Source organism: Bacillus rossius, chromosome 1 (genome assembly GCF_032445375.1).
Source record: "Bacillus rossius redtenbacheri isolate Brsri chromosome 1, Brsri_v3, whole genome shotgun sequence".
NCBI classification, from domain to species: Eukaryota; Metazoa; Arthropoda; class Insecta; order Phasmatodea; family Bacillidae; genus Bacillus; species Bacillus rossius.
Genome location: NC_086330.1, coordinates 102,585,998 through 102,607,021, shown reverse-complemented (window position 1 = coordinate 102,607,021; position 21,024 = coordinate 102,585,998). Strand labels below are relative to the sequence as shown.

The 21,024-nt window shown below is 37.8% G+C and overlaps 1 protein-coding gene across 2 annotated transcripts in view; it reads right to left on the bottom strand.

Annotated features, from left to right (window-relative positions):
- Positions 1-1,033: 1,033 nt before the first annotated feature.
- LOC134540978 (intraflagellar transport protein 122 homolog) overlaps positions 1,034-21,024 on the bottom strand; it is a 90,412-nt gene continuing 70,421 nt past the window's right edge. Inside the window, exons 23-25 of one of the 2 annotated variants that reach the window (XM_063384084.1) lie at positions 15,982-16,146; positions 12,065-12,166; positions 1,034-1,969 (exon numbers count right to left, since the gene is read on the bottom strand). In XM_063384084.1, the coding sequence (XP_063240154.1) occupies positions 1,856-1,969; positions 12,065-12,166; positions 15,982-16,146 (381 nt within the window). In that variant the 3' untranslated portion in view covers positions 1,034-1,855. The remainder of the gene's footprint in view (positions 1,970-12,064; positions 12,167-15,981; positions 16,147-21,024) is intronic. The other variant, XM_063384092.1, reaches the window with a different exon arrangement.

The following is a 21,024-nucleotide window of genomic DNA, read 5'->3' as shown; positions in this document are numbered from 1 at the left end:
TATTCTACGCACTGGATTTGTTTGAATTTTTTTAAACTACTTATTCTTAGTTGGACTCAACATATTAACATGCTCGTGGGCTCATAATTATAATACGGTGTGTGATTTAGTTAATCAAATAATAAATAATAATAATATGTGACAAATAATTACCCTGTCAAACTTAAGTGTGAAAAGCATTATACCGGCAAAAAATATTTTGTTACACAGCTAAAACTATACTCATATAACACTGTTTAACAATACTGATTTACACAATTAATTAAAATAATAAATAGTACTTAAAAGAACATTATTTTCTTGCGAAGATGACCAGTGGCACGGTGCACAATAACCTCAAACCCTATTGTGTTGCCCTCTCCCCACGTAAGGTGTAACGGCATTGGATGCACAAATACTGTCACTTTTAAACTCTCAGCTCGTTGCCTTGCAATGAAAATATTATTTGACATTTTTTAAGTGGAGCAATTAACATTTAAGATTACGGCCTATATTAAAACTGTAAGCTGGCAGTTAAAATAGTGGTTTGGTTGCAGCATAAGAGACATTCATAAAGAAAACATATAAACAGTAGTAAAGAGTGCATTGGAATGGACGGTGGGTAGCGTGTATGTGAATGGGGAGGGGGGAGGGGATTGCCTTCACAACAGTAAAAAAGAGGGAGAGGAAGGGAGAAAGATCATGTGATATCTCCAGTAGCGCTCTCTCTACCCCTTTCCTTTTCAAGAAAAATCTGAAGTGTTGAAGTGTTATACCATGTCATCTGTTCCCCGATATGACATTTCAAAGACAATTTTTAAAAAAAAGTGGTTAAAACAGGCATACGTAAAACAGTTTAATTGTAGAGCGTGTAGTTTTTCAGACATTTCAAAGGCCATAATAAAAATCAACAGCAGTCAAAACTGGAATAAGTAATGCAGTTTAGACGCAGAGTGTGTCTTTTTGAACTAAGCTGTTCCAGCCCTCTGCCTGGCATGTGATGATAGGATGATGGTTCCGGGTGTTGGAGAGAACAGGTACAAAACGAGCACAGTAGGAAAGGTAACATTTGTTTATTTGTGTAAAAATTTGCGAAAAAGACAAAAAAAATATATAAAATCACGTTTTACCTTCAAAACATCACAATTTGCGTTATTTTTTTGAGTTTATCATGATAAATTTTTCTGGTCCCAGGTTGTATTGTATTATATTGCATTGTATTTAATAGTGAATTAATTCTTTATTTTATGTAGTATGCCTTGTTTTGTGTATGTTTTTATTGTTTTGTCTATGTATTTCCTGTTTTTTTAAAAGTAGTTTTTCACTCTTGTCTTTGTGTTGTTATGTATGGTGTCTACCACCTTGGCTCACTGCTGTAGTTAGATATGTTAAAACTAATAAAAAAATAAAAAAATTACAATCTAAAAAGTTACAACTTCCACATGGTTACATGTCAGTAGATCAGTATAACTCATGTTACAATCTTCAGCTCTGCTAGCTAAACTGAGTCAAAATCAGCCATTCAAGTCCAAAAAGTCATAAATTGCTGGAGAAAATAATAAAAAAAAATTCCATTTTTTATAAGTCACTAAAATGTGCTCTTGATTAAAACATCAGGATAAAAAAACATCAAGATAAAAAATTGTTTGAATTTTAAAAGTGATGTTTAAATACTACTACTACTACTACAGTTTATACTAAACTCTCCTAATTTTAAAATATGCTTGTGAGGGGGGGGGGGGGGGGGTGGAGGGAGAATCACAGAAAAAACTGTCTTGGACAGAAAACAGCTTGAACTTCACAATGGACCATACGCAGATGATCGGTGGGATGTTTGTGCAACGTAACTTCAGCAGTCTGCAGTTTGAAATCAATGTCACACCAGCAGATCTTCTGTACCATCATTAACATTATCTGTGCTCTGAGATCGGCAGAATGGGCAGTGACCTTTCTGAAGAACTTGCATCTCGAAGTCATCCACGTGAAATAACTGGAAGAAAAAACCCAACATGAATAATTATCTTTTCTGTGCCAAAACATAAGGCAAATAAATAAGCAATTTTTTTAAGTTAAAATCAATTTGCACACTGTAAAGTGTTCATGTTATTGGTATCTCTCCCCTTTTCAGAAACCATGCTTAAAGTTCTACTTTCTGATCCCCCAAAACATATCCTTCCAGTACATATGAACACTACCATGTGATTTTCATGTGGTGCTTGTAAAATACTAACATATGTACAGTAATTATTTGCATTTTAGGATAATAGCTTGAGTGGTTTTTCTGCAGTTTAGGAAAATCACAAATACTTGCACACATTAAAAACAAAGAAAAGCAAGAATATCATCACACACTGTAGTAGAGATGAGAGGTATTTATGATTACTGGTATATACAATTATTAAACAATGATCATTTTGTTACAATGATTGGTCTCTGATAACTGCTTCTCAAGAAAGACTAACAAGATAATTTGATTCCCAACTGTGTGGTGATGCACATCACCCAATCTAGCAAGAAAATAAATTACTGTAGCTTCAACTCTTCAGCTTGCCACTAGTTATTGTAATAATATGTACTTTTTATTAGTGGAAGACCTGCTGGAACATAGTTTATTTTTCATATTTAGAGTTTGGAGTGTACATATTATTTACTAAACAGAGGTTTTAAGTTTTTAGCTTATGTCCCTCGACTAGTAATCCATACTTATTTGCTATAACAAATTGTTGAAAGTTTTTCTTGGAAAACATATTTACACAGTTCTTGCTATCATTTCTATCGATTCTTAAACAGTAAAGATAAGAAACTGTTGGTACCAGTCTTTACCTTCAAACAGTTCTCTGTATTCAATAACCATTTTTAGAAGTTTATTTTTTTTTAAGTTTTTTTTTTAACTCTAATGCAGGTTTGGCGATGAAATAATTGTTCTAATTTTTGAATAATTAAAACTGCATTTTGGATATGGTATGGGGTTGAATATTTATGGTTTATATATATATATAATATATGTGTGTGTGTGTGTGTGTGTATATACATACATACATACATACATACATACACACACACACACACACACACACACACACACACACACACACACACATATACATACAGGATGTCCCAAAAGTAGTGTAACCAATTAAAATACAGATACTATAGTTAATAATGCAGTTACAACGGAAATGTTTATATCACTTTGCAGCTTATAGTCAGGGGTTTATTCATGAAAAAAACAACATTGGGCATATGCCCACCATTCACATATTGGCAGTGACGAATCCTTAGCACTACATGTTGCACGACCTTCGCCAAGATTTCTTGGGAAATGTCGAGGATTTCCATGCGAATGTTGTCTTTGGGGGTAGCAAGTATCCGTGGATATTTCTGTAGACACTGTCCTTGAGAAAACCCCACAGAAAGAAATCGGGGGCGGTGAGATCCGGTGACATCGGCGGCCAGTAAATGTCTCCATTACGGGACATGACCCGACCTGGAAACATCTCCTGAAGAAGTGTCCTGGTCAGCCGAGCGGTAGGGCAGGTTGCACCGTCTTGCTGAAACCAGACCTTGTCATTTTCCATAGCCAATAAAGGTCTGAGAAATGTGCTCAACATGTCACGGTAGCGTTCACCATTCACAGTGACGGCCATCCCGTCAACGTTTTCAAAAAAGAAATGGCCGAAAACACGATGTGCCATTATCCCGCACCACACAGTAACACGTTGCTCATGGAGGGGTCCTTAATGAATCATTTCCAGGTTTTCAGTTGCCAAAATGCGGCAGTTATGTTAATTGACAAATCCACTCAGGTAAAATGGGCTTCGTCACTCCTGAGAAGTTTCGTGTGGAAATTGGGTTCTTCTGCCAGTTGAAGAAATTCATTCGCAAACTGCAGTCTTCTGGGCAGGTCGGTAGGCAATAATCGTTGGACAATTTGAATTTTGTATGGATATGTGTGTAAGTCAGTGGTTAAGATTCTGCGTAACAAAGATTTCGATAAGCCAAGTTCTTGAGAACGACGACGAAGCAATTTGTTGGGACTGTTTGTCACTGATAAGCAGGCATTGTCAATATTGGCTGCGTTTCGCGTCAATCTTGGACGTCCACTTCTGGGTCTATTAGCATTTCCATTATCTCGGAAATTTTGCAAGCATCTTCTTATGACGTGTTTTGATGGTGTGGTGCGAACATTAAATTTTCGTTTGTACGCCCGCTGGGCTTGCACAACACTATGCCCATGCCTGAAGTAAAGTTCAACTATGGACGCATATTCTTTCGAGCTCCACCTATTCATGATAAATCTACAATATCACAGCAACAATCGGCAACAAACAAAACCATTATAACTACTATGGTTCCCGGTTTATTTGAGTTTCAAATGGGTAAACTACTTTTGGGACACCCTGTATATATGTGTGTGTGTGTGTGTGTGTGTATATATGTATATATGTGTATATATATAGATATATAGATATATATAAATAGATAGATAGATATAGATAGATATATATAGATAGAGAGATATAGAGATAGAGAGAGACAGAGAGATAGAGAGAGATAGATAGATAGATAGATAGATAGATAGATAGAGAGAGAGAGAGTTAAATGATCTGCAAGCTTAAATGTCAGTGTTTGTAAATTTAACATAATTTGTGCCGAGCATATTTTATTGTTCTTTACAATTCATAGTTTTGTTGTCACAATATTGTGGCTAAAATAAAGAAAAATATTTTACCTTCGAAAATTGACAATCTTTAAACTAAACTATCTGTTTTATTTTTTTTAGTTGAATTATAAGATGTAAGTTTTTTAATTATTAAATTGTTCGTTTATTTTAATGTACTGGTGTGCATGGAATATAATTTTAAAAAAATTGCTAAGTAAATATGTAGTTTTAAAATGTAATTGCCATTCATACCACGTAATAATGATATTAAAAAAACTTTCACGGTTTGTAACCAAAATTAAATAATTATTCATTATAAATAATTAACAAATCACAGTTTTTGGACTTACATTACAATATAGAAGTCAAAAGTCAAATACAGAATATAATATAAATAATATTCAAAGCATTAACGACACTCGAGAATACGTTAATGGTTACAGCTTTGCTATTCTTGTTTGCCTCTTTCATTTCCTCAATTGCATGCCTTCAAAGTAATGTTTTATACTATAATACTCGTGATCGACGGAAACAGTTCTCTGCTAACGAGAAGCTAAAACATAAAACAGTTCTTTGCTCACGATCGACAGTTTAACCAATTTTCAATTAGTTACTGTCAACTATCAGGAAGAGTTGTTATTCATTATTTATTAAATGTTTGGTTTTAACAGATAAGCATTTTAAGGTTGTTTAATGTATGCAGCAATATGCGATAGCATTTTCACTTCAAAGTTAAGCGGAATATGAATATTATTAGGTATATAAAATGTGCCTCCTTCATTCATTCAGTACTAGAAATTTCTCTTAATTATGCAAAATATTAGGTGATTGGATCAAATCTCTGCAACCACGACAAAATATTTTTTTTCTTTTGAATGAAAAAAAAAAATCACAATGACAGTATAAAATTACAATATTATTTTGTTGGCTGTAATATTTTTTAGCCACTTTTACAACTGGAATAGTGTATGATGAAAAATAGACTATCATGTTCAATTTACTGATAATGATAACCATTTAAATAACTACAGTAAAGCATTGCGTTAACGAACTTCAGGATAAAGTACACTTTACTATAACGAACATCTCCTACGGTCCCACCAAAACGCAATGCAATTAGAGGTGGGTCGAAAGGTATCAACCTGATACTTTGTCACTGAAACGCGCCTGTATCAGGAACGGAAAACCAGTACACTTGAAAAGTATCAAGGACTTTAGTATCAGTTCAGAATTCACCTGGAACAACACCACGGCCAATGTGCGCAGAACCCGATCGCAGATGACGGTCACTTGGGCGGAGCTTGTGAAAGGGGAGGGAGCAGGAACGACGAATAAGGGATAAAGAAGGGAAATAATGTAGGGGAGGAAGCGCAGGGGAAGGCGTTGAAGGAGAGGCGCAAAGCGAAATTGTTACGAGTCGTTTGGTTATTGTCCCACATCAAAGTACGCTCAGAGCGCAGTGCGTGCACAGTCTCGTTCAATAATAAAACTAATGAAATTTTAATATTAAAAAGTACATTAATACAAATTATAATATTTATATTTGTGCACCTAACAGCTATGAAAATGCAAATAAATTCTCAGTTGACAATAATAACAGAATGGACTTTTTTTTTTCGAAAACAATTAGTAACTAGTGTTTTCATACATTAAAAGATTACGATTTTATCAAAAATTAAAAATTAAAAAAAAAAAAGATACGTACATTAGTGAGCATACTATATCAATGTTTACGTTTCAAATGTTTCTTCATATTAGTCGATGATTTATAACTCAGTTTTTGTTTACACAAATTACAATTAGCAAACTCATTATTTTCCATAAAAAAATTCCACACAAATGAAGTCTTTTTCCTGCACTTATCCATTCCTTATTTCACTATAAAGATACTAACTACAAAGCATGACAGCCCGCAACAATGTACATGGTGGTAATTAATACACGGCCAGGACGAACTGCAGTGAATGTTAAACTGATTGATACTGGCTGTATCAGGCGGGCATGAGAGTAACAGAGGTAGAGAATTACCGGGCGTGATGAATAATGTATCAGAAACACCGATACCTTTTTACTCTGGTGATGACGGCACGGAGGATGTGTACCCTGTAACGAGAATGCTGATACCTTGTCGCTTCCTGGGACCGCTACTGCTCTGATACAAAAGTATCAGATACTTGTAACTAGGTACATTAATGTATCAGTATCAGGTTAGAACAGATACCGAAAATTGCTGTAACAACCCACCTCTAAATGCAATCATATGTAAATTATTTTCAACTATACAAATTTTTCAGTAGTATTTTGCGAGAGGTTTACAAAATATTCACGTTAATGAACACAATATATACGCTGGACAATCATCATAAATACTTCCGTCTCAAAATTTTTTTATGAAATGATAACGAAACATAAGAAGCAAAACAATACAGCACACAATGACAGCAGAACACATCAATTAGGTAACAGCGCTATTAATATCTAACGTCTTTTGTTGACGCGCCTACAGCGCTCCTACTTCTAGCATCCGCTGCCAAAGGTCATTTTCCGTTGCGGATGTTTTGTATACACCATTACGTCATATCCGTGTTGTGTGTTATTTCGCGCCTGCAATACGAAACGTGTTACGTAAATTGTAAAATATTGTGTAGGTAAGTTTGTGATTTTTTTGTTGACGTTTTCAAATTGTTTTGGCAAAATGTTGCCGAGAAAGCGGAAATCAATTGATATGAAAACGAAACTAGCTATAATTAAAGCAGTAGACGACGGGAAGAAGAAAACTGACATCGCAACAGAATTTGGAATCGCGAAATCTACTTTGTCTACGATTTTAAATCAGCGGTCTGAAACTATGAAATATGATTTTTTATCACACAGCCGAAAATGTATTTCAGCGGCACCATATGAAGTCCTGGAGAAGCGATTGTTTGACTGGTTGATGCAGTCAAGAGCATCAAACATACCAGTAGCTGGGAATGTCTTGCAGGAGAAGGCACTCGAAGAAGCCCTAAAATTGGAATTTGACAACTTTCAAGCTTCAGGTGGGTGGCTACACAGATTTAAGGCAAGGTACAACTTGAGTACCCTGAAAGTGTCTGGTGAAGCTGCTGCTGTTGATGTCACTGTACAGGAGAAATGGCAAGCCGAACTGGATTCTCTGATTTCCGGTTATGAGAAGAAAGACATTGTTAATGCTGATGAGGCGGGAATATTTTTTAATCTCCTTCCTGATAGAACTTTGGAGGTTAGGGGTCAAACATGCCATGGAGGCAAAAGGAGCAAAGAACATTTCACAGTGCTTTTTTGTGTAAACAGCGATGGTTCTGAAAAAATGGAACCAAGTTGTTGGTAAATTTGCTAAACCATGTTGTTTCAAAAATATAAAACACTTGCCATGCAAGTATAGGAACAACAAGAACTTTTGTATGACCTCATCATTGTTTCAAGAGTGGCTCAACAGTTTTGACTCAAGGATGGGTGTGCAAAACCAGAAGGTAATGTTGTTTATTGACCAATGTGTTGCCCATAATGCTAATTTTGCTGCTCTAAGGAACATCAAAGTGGTTTTCCTTCCACCAAATTGCACCAGTACATTACAACCACTTGATCAGGGCATCATAGCACAGGTGAAACAAGATTATAAAAGACAATTGGTGCAGTTTCTTCTGCGACAGATGGATTGTGCTAAAGAAGCAAGAGCTTTAAAGTGGAACATTTTGCAAGCTATCCACAGACTTTGTTCGGCATGGCGCCGAATCAAGCTAGCACTGTTGTGAATTGTTTTGCCAAGGCAGGGTTCCCTGCAAGCTCAAGTGGAGATGACTGTATTGATGATGCAGATGAATGTGAAGCTGAATGGGTGAAAGTACCAATAAAATTTGATAGCTGCCAGTCATCATTCAATGATTTTTCTACAATTGATAATCAGCTGACATGTCCTCCTGTATCAGATGAGACAACTTCAGAGTGTGACGAGGAGACCGCCCAGGCAAATGAAGATGAAGAGGATGATACGGAAGAGGTTGAGCTCAAGCGGCCTCGGAGAGAAGAAATTTGTGCTGCACTAGATGTGTTGGAGAGGCTGTTCTTATCATCCACAAATTTATCTCACCACATGGGAGTTCTCCAAGTATTGAGAAGGATGTAACTCGGGAACTGGGGGCAATGAAAAAGCAGTCATCAATTAAAGACTTTTTTTCAAAATCAAAGTGAATTGTGTGTTTGTTGTTGAAATCAGTTTAGTTTACTTGATATAATTACATAGTCTTTCTTTTATATTTCAGAACAGTGTTTTTAATGTGTTCCCATGAACTTGAGTCTGCACCATCTGTTTTTAAAGAGAAGATCAGTTAAACTAGAATTGATAAATATTACATACACTAGAATCCCATTATAGCGAGCACGGTAATAGCAAGAACACGGCTATAACGAGGTCTTTTTGAGGAATTTACGGCGTGATTGTGTGAAGCTCGCTTTTGTTATATGTCTACCTTATCTCCACCCCTTTCGCTCGCCGCTAGACATCCGGCCGTTGACACATCGCATTCTTCAGCCTTGCAGTCGCCACCCAAATGGGTGGCTTTAAAAATAGAATCCCATTCTTTCTTTCCTTCTTTCTTTCCCAGTCACCAGTAGTCCATGTTCAGCCTTTCTGTAGTCGTTCGGTCATTGTGCTTTAAACTGTTTTAGTTTTACGTATACAGATTTGATTTCTGCATTGATTTATTTGCCGTTTTAGATTTTGATGTTATAGTGTTTTCATGTTGTTGACAAACTTAATTTTAATACGATTTTAAGATTATGATTTTGTGCAACTAACGACTTAAGACAGTTTTTTGGACTTTGATTTGTTCCTGCTGTAATTTTACGACATGGGTAGCAAAAGGAAGACCTTGGATCTCGCTACCAAGTACGAAATAATTATGAAAATAAAAGAAGGTAAAGGGTCTAAGGCAGATATAGGGCAGGAATACAATATCGCATGAAGGGAGGAAATGTTTGAATTTGGAAAAGAGGTGGAGGGAGGCAGGGAGAGAGAGAGAGAAAGAGAGACACAGACAGGATGGCCTGTTTTTCTGGAGGAATGAGCCTTGAAGAATGCCTGCAGGGGAGGGAGAGGTAAGCCATATGACATCATGCCGTCGCCGCTGCCACCAGCCTGGACGAGCTTCGTGCGCACCACTACGTCGCTGAAGCAACCGCCGCCGCATTTTTAAATAGAACATCCAATTTTTTTTCTGTGATGGATCCCAAACATTCGTGTATAATTTTGAATACATACAGAAATTCGCGGGTACTACCGAATTTTTACAAATTCGTGAGTACTTCTTGATTCAAAAAAACATTCTAAATCATTTTTACAATGGATTTTAATTTTTAACATTTTAAATGGTTTTAACAATTTTCACGAATTTCCCGGGTCCCTAGCCATTAAACATAACAATGTGCACTTTTTTTTTAATAAAAACTCTTTATTAATTTGTTGGGACATTTCATTAATGAATAATAACATTGTTCATAATTATGTTAGGCCAAAAATGTCAGAGCCGTCTTTATACTTGTTGCTAATTGATCACGTTAATAATACACAAATATTTATAAACTTGAATGGAATTATTTTAATCGTCACACGTTTACAAACGCGTCACTTTATTTATTTTACTATCTGACATATAGTAGGCCCTACTGTATCTTATTTCCGAATTGCTAGGACAGTTTTCTTGTAACTTTTGTTTCTTTCAGTTGTTGAGGTATCTGTCCGGGAAGTAGGTGGTGATGGTTTGAGTTTAATCCCAAATTTATTTTCTAAAAAGGTTTACAGGTTTCATTAATTGAAAAAGTATAGTTTTCCAGCAACTATTTGAGGTGTACATGCATCGCTGCAGCGGCCGAGTGATCAATCGCGGAACAATGCTGCAGCAGCAGACTAATTGATAGCTGGACAATGTTGCGTTGGCCGCAGGCCGAGTCGAGTAATCAATTGCGGGTTGAGATGCTATTCCTACGTGGCGTGGTAGGGTTTTCTGGTTATTTTGACGTAATTGGTGATTGCATCTGTACTTGTGGGGTATCGTTTTAAAGAGAATTCACTCATCTGCTCACAGAAGATAAGATTTTGTTAATATAACCTGTTATTTTCAAATTATACAGGTACAAACACAATTTTTATGCTATTTTTAGTTAATATTTATGTTTTGGGGGCCAAAATCTGTCCAATTCAGTTATAGCAAGGATCAAACCCGGAACCGTGACACCTCGCTATAATGGGACTCTAGTGTACTTTTATTCTTAATGTGTTTACAGTTATTTACAAGTTTTCATGATTTTTTATAGTGATGAATTGAGAAATAAGTAATTTTTATACAGTTGCTAATGTACTTTTATGTTGTTAACAGGCACAACCAAAAATAATGCAATTTTTATGATTTCAGTATAAAGTACTTTACTACAACAAACCACTGATAATCTTGGGCCCTTGAAGTTTGTTGTTGTGAAGTTTTACTGTATTATTCAATCATAACCATAACTGCCATAACCGGTATTGGAAAGTAACCATTTCGCTCATCTCTACACTGTAGTGTGCTGCCAATTTATGGAGCTGACATTTAATATTTATTTAATATTAATTTTTTTTTGTAGTATTATTAAGTTCTTAACAGTTTGAATGACTTTGATGTTATATGAAGTTTGGATGAATTTGTTTCTAAGTTTCATTCAATGTTTTGTAACGAGACGTATGCCTGTTATGTCTTTCCCCAACTTGCTGAGAAAGTCGTCTAACTCTATTCAGTGAACATGCCACGAGAGTGAGTATGATGCAACGCAACAGACTCGAACTCAGTGAGACCTAGAACCAAATGGGGTACCTCAGAATATTCTTGATTGTTTCAACCATGACCGCCGGAGCAGTATATGAGGCTGCCAAGCAGGCTGCCTGACACTCAGAACATTAGGAGTTACGAACAAGGTGGAACCACATACGACGGCATCAGAAGTCGGCCAAAGCCCAGTCCAGCGACACAGAGGAAGGCGTTGGGTGGCTGGTAGGTGCAGCAAGGAAACTAAGTGGACTATACCAGTGAAGGGTGTTGAGAAATCACCCTAGGGAACGGGTTCGAGTGTTCCACCGATTTGTTACTTGCCCAGCAAGTGACCATTAGTGAGTAGCACCCAGAGTAGACACCATAGCCGCTACCAACGTCACCATTCGAGCTCTGATTCTAAACCAACATCCCGACCCCCGCTAGCTGACCGAGTAGTTGCAAGCCCGAGGAGATACATCCAGTGGGATACCTGGACAATTGAAGAGCCCATCAATGTCACAGGCTAGGATCCCATTACCATCTACCAGTACTTGCGGAGGGAGTGCCGTCCCAAAACACAAGTGTTTTAGAAGGGTCATTCCTGAGCCACAACCGAGCTCACCTGGAACCACCACTCGCTGGGCTCCATGCCACAGAGCTGGGAGATGGTGGATGAGCAAGCTAGAACCAATGCCAGTTCCCGGGAGTCCCGACAGCGCACTTGCTGGAACAAGGGACGATAAAGAAGGCGAGTACCCAACAAGGATTGAGCCACACTGAGTCTCACCATTCATTTGTTTGCTTTAGTTTTGAGATGCTCGACAGAAACTTAACTTCAATTGCTAAACTCCCAATGGAGAAAGACAATGATAATTTTTTTTAAAGTAGTTTTGAGAATGTCCATTGTAGCGTGTAATTGTAATAAATCAAAAGATAAAAAATAATCATTACCAATAATTGTAAGGTGATTCAGTACGCCAAGAAACATTCACTTGTTTAACTTTAATTGCAATTTTTCTAACCTTGGAAAATGGTCGAATAAGGGTCACACTGTTCATAACTTTATTTTTTGTAATTAATGCAGGTCAACTTTGTTCTCAGGGTCATTCTCTACAAAGTACCAATGCTGACGAAACCCCCGATAGAAATTTGTGCTTTAGTTGCAGCATGGTTAATATGTCAATTTGTGTAATAAATGGATTAGTAAGAAAGACCCACTGTTGCTGATGATTTCCATTCCCCAGTTTTCCCTTAAAGTTTGATTGTTATAACTTTATAACATTTTTATATAATTATGTATGTATTTAATTTTATGTAAACACCTGGTCCATGTTAAATCACAAAGCTTGATCAACAGCCTTTTATTCAATCTCACACATCGTGATTATTTTATTTATTTACATTTTTTTGTCATTACAATTACCATGTTTTATCGCATAATCGTAGCACATTTTATACTAAATTCAAGTTTGAAAAGTAGGGGTGCGACGTTTATGAGGAAAAAAAATTTTGTTTGGTAAAGTTGTTCATAAAAACAAAACTCATTCATGAAGTACGTTTATTTAAAAGTGAAGTATACAAGAGCACGCCAAAAAATTTAAATTAATAATTTATGCAACTAAAACCTTTCAACTTTAAATCAAAAAACAAATTCTGTGACCCGAATGCAAGCCTAAACTAACGCATAACTATCGTCGTAGTACACACCACGAAAGAGTGCTGGCTAACAAATGTAGATAACTCGGCACTCGACAGAGAGCACGCGTTGCATGCAATCAGCGAGATATCGATATTCGACTACATGTGCGCGCTCTATACGGGAAGCAACATAACCAAACTTGAATATGCCAACTAGCGCTGGCTACATTTTTATAAGCAGTACACCGCGGCGACACAGATGAACAGATAAAGGTTATAATGTTTAAAAAGTCTTTAAAAGAAAATTTATACATCAGTTAACTTCGTATTTCCGTTATTTAAATAAGTAAGTAGTAATGTCAGAATAAATATTATTATTCTACATTTAAAATACATTGTTTTATACGAAAAAAAATTCCTGCACCAAGCGCTTGGAATCTAACAGTGGGACCAAAAACATCATGCAACGTTTACACGAGTTTTTTTATCCAAATTTTGACGCCCTAAAATATTGGTGTGATGATTATGCACGTGCGACGATTATGCGATAAAAGAGGATATTTAAGGGCTATTTCTGAAATTTTAACCAAATTTCTCTGTAAAATTTTTTCTATTCCCAATATTTTCAACAGATATTCAATAGGTATAATATTGTAACGCCCCTCGTGCCCAAAAACTATATTATTTTTAATTAATTAAAAACACCTTGGAAACTGTTGGGCAAAATATTAAGGAAATTAAAGTTAATTACCAGAGGGGACACGAGGCGGTGAACAAGACAAAATTTACACTCCCTGCACACTAGTAACTTGGGAGTTCGTGGATCGTTATGCAGTAGAAGGAAAATGATAAATAAATACACTATATAAATAATTTGGTCTATAGGTTTTCCTGGTTTATTATTAAGAGGTTTAGTTTTAGCATCATTTCGACAAGATAACAAAGATCTTAGCAATTAACAAAGTTACGGGGGCGCCCCTACATTATTTAAAACAATACATATTACACCTTAACAAACAAATGATTACATTAACAAAATTTCAAGTATAGCACCAAAATTTGATTCTCCCAACGATTACATATATTATTAGTTTTCTTGATTTTACGTGTTCTTGAGGATTACATTCTTAAAGCACTGCTCGCTGGTATCTTTTAATGAATTTAGTTCCTTCGATGCAAGCGGAAAATATATATAGCTCACTATCACCCGGGTCTTCCCAGGATGACGTCGGACCGAGAGGAAAACTCTTCTAAAGGGGGAAATCAGCTGGAGGTCCTGAAGATCATGCGGGGAGCAATTTCTCTCCCCCGAAACTTTGACCCTGTCTGAAACACATGTCAAATTCAAAACGAATTAGACCTGCGTCCAGACAGTCATACACAGTCGGTGCGAAAGGCCAACAAACGGGAATTTGGGGAAGAAAAAAAAGGCTGGATTACTCACCAAACAGGGTGTGAAATCAGGGCTCGCGAGGTGTCTCGCGCCGACATCAGGATGGCGCGTACCGAGCATTTGTGGATGCGCGGAAGAAACTAAAATTTTTAGGAAAGTAAAAAAAATAATAAAATTTAACTAAACATGACTTCTTCTAAATACTAAATCTGACTGGCTACTGTACCACTGGGATCACATCCCTAAAGCAAGCTGACTACATTCTTGTGCACACGAATTCGCCGTTGCTGCGAAAAGCCTCTTAGCACAGAGGACGCCGAGAAGACGTGGTCAGTAGCCAAGGTCGGAGAACTAAGTGCCGGCGAAGGCGGACAAGGCTCCTAATTAAATCAGGCGCTAAGGCCCCTAGGGAGTAGGAGGGGGAGGTTCGGCTCAGGGCCGATAACATGCGGAGGTGCCCGAGGTGGGCGTGACAACAACACGACATGCGCACTCTCCACCGGCGGTAACAGGTTCTACAAAGAATCGACTTCTACAGGCCGCGAGAAGGAAGCATAGGGCTTAAGGGCGCTGCGGCACTGCTCTCTAGCGGCGTAAAGGGGAACTAACTGAGGCGGTGAGCTGACTTGCCACTAGGTGTCACGAGGGTGAGCTCTGCACGCTGGCGACCAGGCCCGCGGTTATTTTTTTCGCCGCTAGATGTCGTGGACGTCTCTGTCGGACCAGGGAGAAGGTCCTTGACGTAGCCCATCGTCTTGGCTAAGTTCACGTCAGGTCACTGCTCCTGCTTGATTTCTCAGAACTAAGGTGGGGTGAAGAGAGAGGGGAGGGTGGGCAGAAAACGCCACTCAGGTGGGAACGAGGGTCCACTGGAGACTGCTTCGTGACGAGACTTGCTATTCTCAGCAGGCCTGTAAGAAGTAGCAGCTTGCAGCCCACAAGCTGCTCTATGCAATTTTGGTCATGAAGAGAAATAATATTACAAACTCGGGACGTGACCGCAGGCGAGAGAAAATTCAGCCGGGCTGCCCACGTCCACATTAGACAGCAAAATATCAGATTGGCCCCCTGAGAAAGGGGCTTCGGTCCACTGGCACAAAGTTTAAATACGTGGTGTACACCGGCCTAACAAAAAGTAAATCACCCCCTTAACAACCAGATAAATTAAAAAATAATATTTCCCAAAAAATTTTAAAATTATAGAAAAATTAAGAAAAGGTGATGAAATGCCTAATTTCCGGCACAATATAATGGTTCTAATAAGTTGTGCAAGTGATAATAATTACGAACCCTTACACAACTTTTAACACCCATTATATTTCACTTAGTGAATATCATTGATAACATTGTGACTGAACAACAAAGGGAGGTAGGTACTAATTTCAGAAATAGTCGTTAAATGATAGTAATGACAAGAGAATGAGTAAATCAACATGCTGTACACGACAGAGCCTTCGGGGTGTTGTAGCAGTGGAGACATGTACAGGGACAGACTTGCAGCGACCCACCTTGTTGCAGGAAGAGCACAGAGATATCTGCAGGTCGGGCAGCAGGTTCCTGTAGAACTGACGGCGCAAGGGGACCGGCCTGCGGCAGATGAGCACGCTGCCGGGCTCCATGGCTTCCAGGGTGGCACGGTTCACTACCACCGGCACAAACTCCTCGCTGTCCGTCTGTAGCACAGCACCAGACAACTCTCATGCTGCTGACAACACAATACGTAACTAAAACCCTGTTAGGAACCTTCAGAAATCTTAAAAGTAGAATCTTTCTGTGTCCCAGAGACAGAAGACAATAAACTACATTTTTTTAAGTCAAAAAACTTTGACCAAAAATTATCAAAGTTAAAACCAACACCAAATTGCTATACTGTAATATGTTTTTATCCACGAAGAAAGAGAATATATGAAATAAAAAGAAGTGTGGTATTTTAGTGTTAATGTCAATATTTGTAAATAAGTAATAAATAAGTAATGACAAAATGAAAACACAAAACCTGAACAAAAAAAAATACAAATATCATTAAAGGATTAAAATTAAGTAACAGATATGATCTGTTGGTAATAAAAATGTTGATATAAAAGAATTTTTTTATCTAAATATAAAAAAAAACCTCTAACAAAATCGAAATTATACAACGATAAATTAAATGCTCATTGGAAGGGACAAGATTATTTTGTGAATTGTGATAAAGCTGAAATTAAGACTGCAAAGCATGTCACTACACCATAATGCACCCAAATTAAACAAAAAATCATGAAATTAATCAGCATATTTAATCAAAACCTAACTGAGATTACAAAAATGTAATCTTTTAATTAGGGATGGCCCAATCAAATTCTAAAATACCACCAAATCCTTGCTATTCAAAGAATTCAATATTTGAAGAAAATAATTTGAAGAAAAATATTAGAGGAAATAAAGTAAAATTCAAAAAAAAAGTCAACACTGATAATCTCTGAAGTTTACTAGGTCAATTTATTTCTTTATACTTACACCAATCCTTCACTTAGCACGACTAATGCATTTCTAAAAACGTTTGTGTTATTCGAAATCGTGTATTCTGAAGCATTAGTTTCCATAAATAGCAAGGCTAATTTATTTAATGTGTTCCAAAATTGTGTAAGAAAATATACTTTACGTAATATAAATGCATAGAATAACACTCAACGATAAATGTGTCACACCATTTAACTTTATATGCCTCCCATCTAACATTGTATGACAAATATGACATCACTTAACGGGAGATACGTGGTTATGTACTTTATTGTCAGTCGGCTGGCTGACTTGCCCACCCGGGCGCGACCTTCAACTCATGTCACGTACCTTTCCAAACTATCCTTTACTGACAGTGAACCGATATTACTGTCCGGATAATTACATTTTAATTTTTCTAATATAAAGTGCTTATTTGCGTATCACCACCTGATTCACACCAATCCTGTCAGGCCAATGATTAGTTTTTTCATTGCAACATTTTTATTTAACAACCTTTTCCATGTGAATCATCTGTTCATTTCTGTTCTGGTATCTAATGTCAAATATATTCCCACTAGTACAACCAACAGTATCAGACTTATATAAACGTTTGATAGAGTCCTTATTTTGTACAATTGTGCGCACAGTTTACTTGCTTAAAACTAAAGTGCGACCAACATAAATGTGGCCTTCATGAAAATCTGCACGCCGTAATACTTGTAGTTTTGTCTCAAATACATGAACATGATGCATCATGCTCTCACTTGGAGGCCATGATTCCACTATGATTCCAAATGCAAATAATTATGCACGTACAGGTACTGGCAGACGAATGGGCATATGTTGCTTTTGTTTGTGTGAATTCCCTGACACTGGCTAGACTGAGTTCACGGCCCGGTCTGTGGTCAGCGACAACGGTGCGGTACGGCAGTGTTGTGTAGGACGTGTGTAGTGGAGAGGTTGGTGGCACTGCGGGGGTCGGCAAGATGGTGTTTGTGAAGTCGTTCGGTTGAGTGTGTTGATATCGAGTTCGGGAGTGGAAGGACACAAGGAAGATTTTGAACAGCGGGCGGAAGGACACAATAGGCGGCATATGCGTGGACGTAAAAACATTTGGTCCTTTACACTCCTTAGCTGTAACTTAACTTGCCATAGCTGATGTTTGTACAACAGCCAATAGCGTAGTCAGACCTGTGCGCGCATCTCTTCCACCTTGAATGGCTAACTGTATGACACGGCACAGACTTTGAACCAGACTTTGTGGTGTCGTGCCCAACTTTTTTTTTTTGCCTGCGGAGGTTTCGCGCTAACTGAAATTTACAGATGTGCTATTCAAGATTGAGGCAGTAAAATTAACATTGTTTTGAAGACGTGCTAAGTGAGGGATTGGTATATCCTGTTACTATGCCCCAAGATATTGTAATTTTTACAAGTAATCATATAAATATAATTACAATATGTATTAATTCTGGAAACTTAATTTATACATAAAACATTTAAAGCCATAAATGTTTCAACACCATAGTTAATATTTTTCATTTCTTGTACATTATTTTATTTTAATAAAAAGTCCTTGGAAACTGCTGGGCAAAATACAAAGAAAATTAAAGTTAATTACCAGAGGGGGCACGAGGCGGTGCACAAGACAAAATTTACACTCCCTGCACACTAGTAACTTGGGGAGTTCGTGGATCGATAAAATGAAGAAGGTATTTGATAAATAAATACACTACATCGGTAGCTTGGTCTATAGGTTTTCCTGGTTTATTATTAAGAGATTTTGTTTTCGCATTATTTCAACATGACAATAAAGATCTTAGTAAGTAGCAAACTTAAGGGGGCGCCCCGGGATTATTTAAAACCATACATATTACACCTTAACAAATAAATGATTACATAAACAAAAATTTAAAAAATTGCACCAAAATTTGATTCTCCCAACGATTACATATACATGAGTTTCATTGATTTTACATGTCCCTGAAGATTACTTTCTTAAAGTCCTGCTCGCTGGTATCTTGTTAGTGAATTTAGTTGATCCTATTCAAGTGGAATATATATATATAGCTTATATCACCCGGGTCTTCCCAGGGTGACGTCGGACCGAGAGGAAAACTTTTCTAAAGGGGGAAATCAGCAGCAGGTCCCGAAGATCATGCGGGGAGCAATTTCTCTCCCCCGAAACTTTGACCCTGTCTGAAACACATGTCAAATTCAAAACGAATTAGACCTGCGTCCAGACAGTCATACACAGTCGGTGCGAAAGGCCAACAAACGGGAATTTGGGGAAGAAAAAAAAACTGGATTACTCACCAAACAGGGTGTGAAATCAGGGCTCCTGAGGTGTCTTGCGCCGACATCAGGATGACGCGTACCGAGATATCGCAGATACGCGGAAGAAACTAAAAAGTTTAGGAAGGTAAAAAAAATAATAATAAAATTTAACTAAACATGACTTCTTCTAAATACTACAACTCACTGGCTACTGTACCACTGGGATCACATCCCTAAAGCAAGCTGACTACATTCTTGTGCGCACGAATTCTCCGTTGCCGCGAAAAGCCTCTTAGCACAGAGGACGCCGAGAAGACGTGGTCAGTAGCCGAGGTCGGATAACTAAGTGAGGCGATGGCGGTCAAAGCTTCTAATTAAATCGGGTGCTCAGCCCTAAAAAAAAAGGGGGGGGCAGGTTCGGCTCAGGGCGGAAAACATGCGGAGGTGCCCGAGGCGGGCGTGACAACAACACGACATGCGCGCTCTCTACCGGCGGCAACAGGAAGCTACAAAGAATCGACTTCTACAGGCCGCGAGAAGGAAGCATAGGGCTTAAGGGCGCCGCGGCGCTGCTCTCTAGCGGCGTAAAGGGGAACTAACTGAGGCGGTGAGCTGACTTGCCACCAGGTGTCATGAGGGTGAGCTCTGCACGCTGGCGACCAGGCCCACGGTTACTTTTTCCTCCGCTAGATGTCGGGGACGTCTCTGTCGGACCAGGGAGAAGGTCCTTGAATTAGGCCATCGTCCCGTCAGGTCACTGCTCCTAGCTTGATTTCTCAGAACTAATGTGAGGTGGAGAGAGAGGAAGGGGGGACAGAAAACGCCACTCCGCTGGGAACACAGCTCCACTGGAGCCCCATTCGTGACGAGACATGCTATTCTCAGCAGGCCTCTACAAGGTAGCAGCTTGCAGCCCAGGAGCTGCTTTATGCAATTTTGGTCATGAAGAGAAATAATATTACAAACTCGGGACGTGACTGCAGGCGAGAGAAATTTTAACCGGGCTGACCATGTCCACATTAGACAGCAAAATATCAGATTGGCCCCCTGGGAAGGGGCTTTGGTCCACTGGCACAAAGTTTAAATACGTGGCGTACACCGGCCTAACAAAAGTAAATTACCCCCTTAACAACCAGATAAATTAAAAAAATAAGAAATCCCAAAAAATTTTAAAATTATAGAAAAATTAAAAAAAAAAGGTGACAAAATGCCTAATTTCCGGCACAGGATTCTTGAGACCTAGATTTGGATTCAATGGGAATACCTATTCAAAGTACTTTTTGGGATTCAAATTTGAGATTCGGATTTCAGAAAATAAGAATTTGACCCATTACTACTTTTAATATATATAAAATTCAATGAATGTAACCTATTTAGCATTGAATTAGTACCAAAATGTATGTACTAAATAGATTGAGATTTTTTTATATTGCAACGGATATTAGTAACCAATTTTTACATTACGAGATTGGTACATTTTTTAAACACACATGTACTTGCAGGTTTTTTTTATTGTTCCCAGTAGTTAGACAGCTTATTACAAATTATTATATTGTGAAAATGCATCAAGTATCAGTCAAAATGACACTGTTTTGGTGAAGTAACTATCATTGAACAAGTATGTGTTGTATTTGTTGAAACTTGTGCTATATTTATGAATAAACAGAGTTTATAAAAAATAAAAACAATTAACACCGAAAGCTCTTGTTTTAGAAATTAAATTTGACTAAAAATAAAATGTCAAACTCTTGTCTCTACTCATTTGTGGCTGCTGATTAAATATGCATTTATGCAAT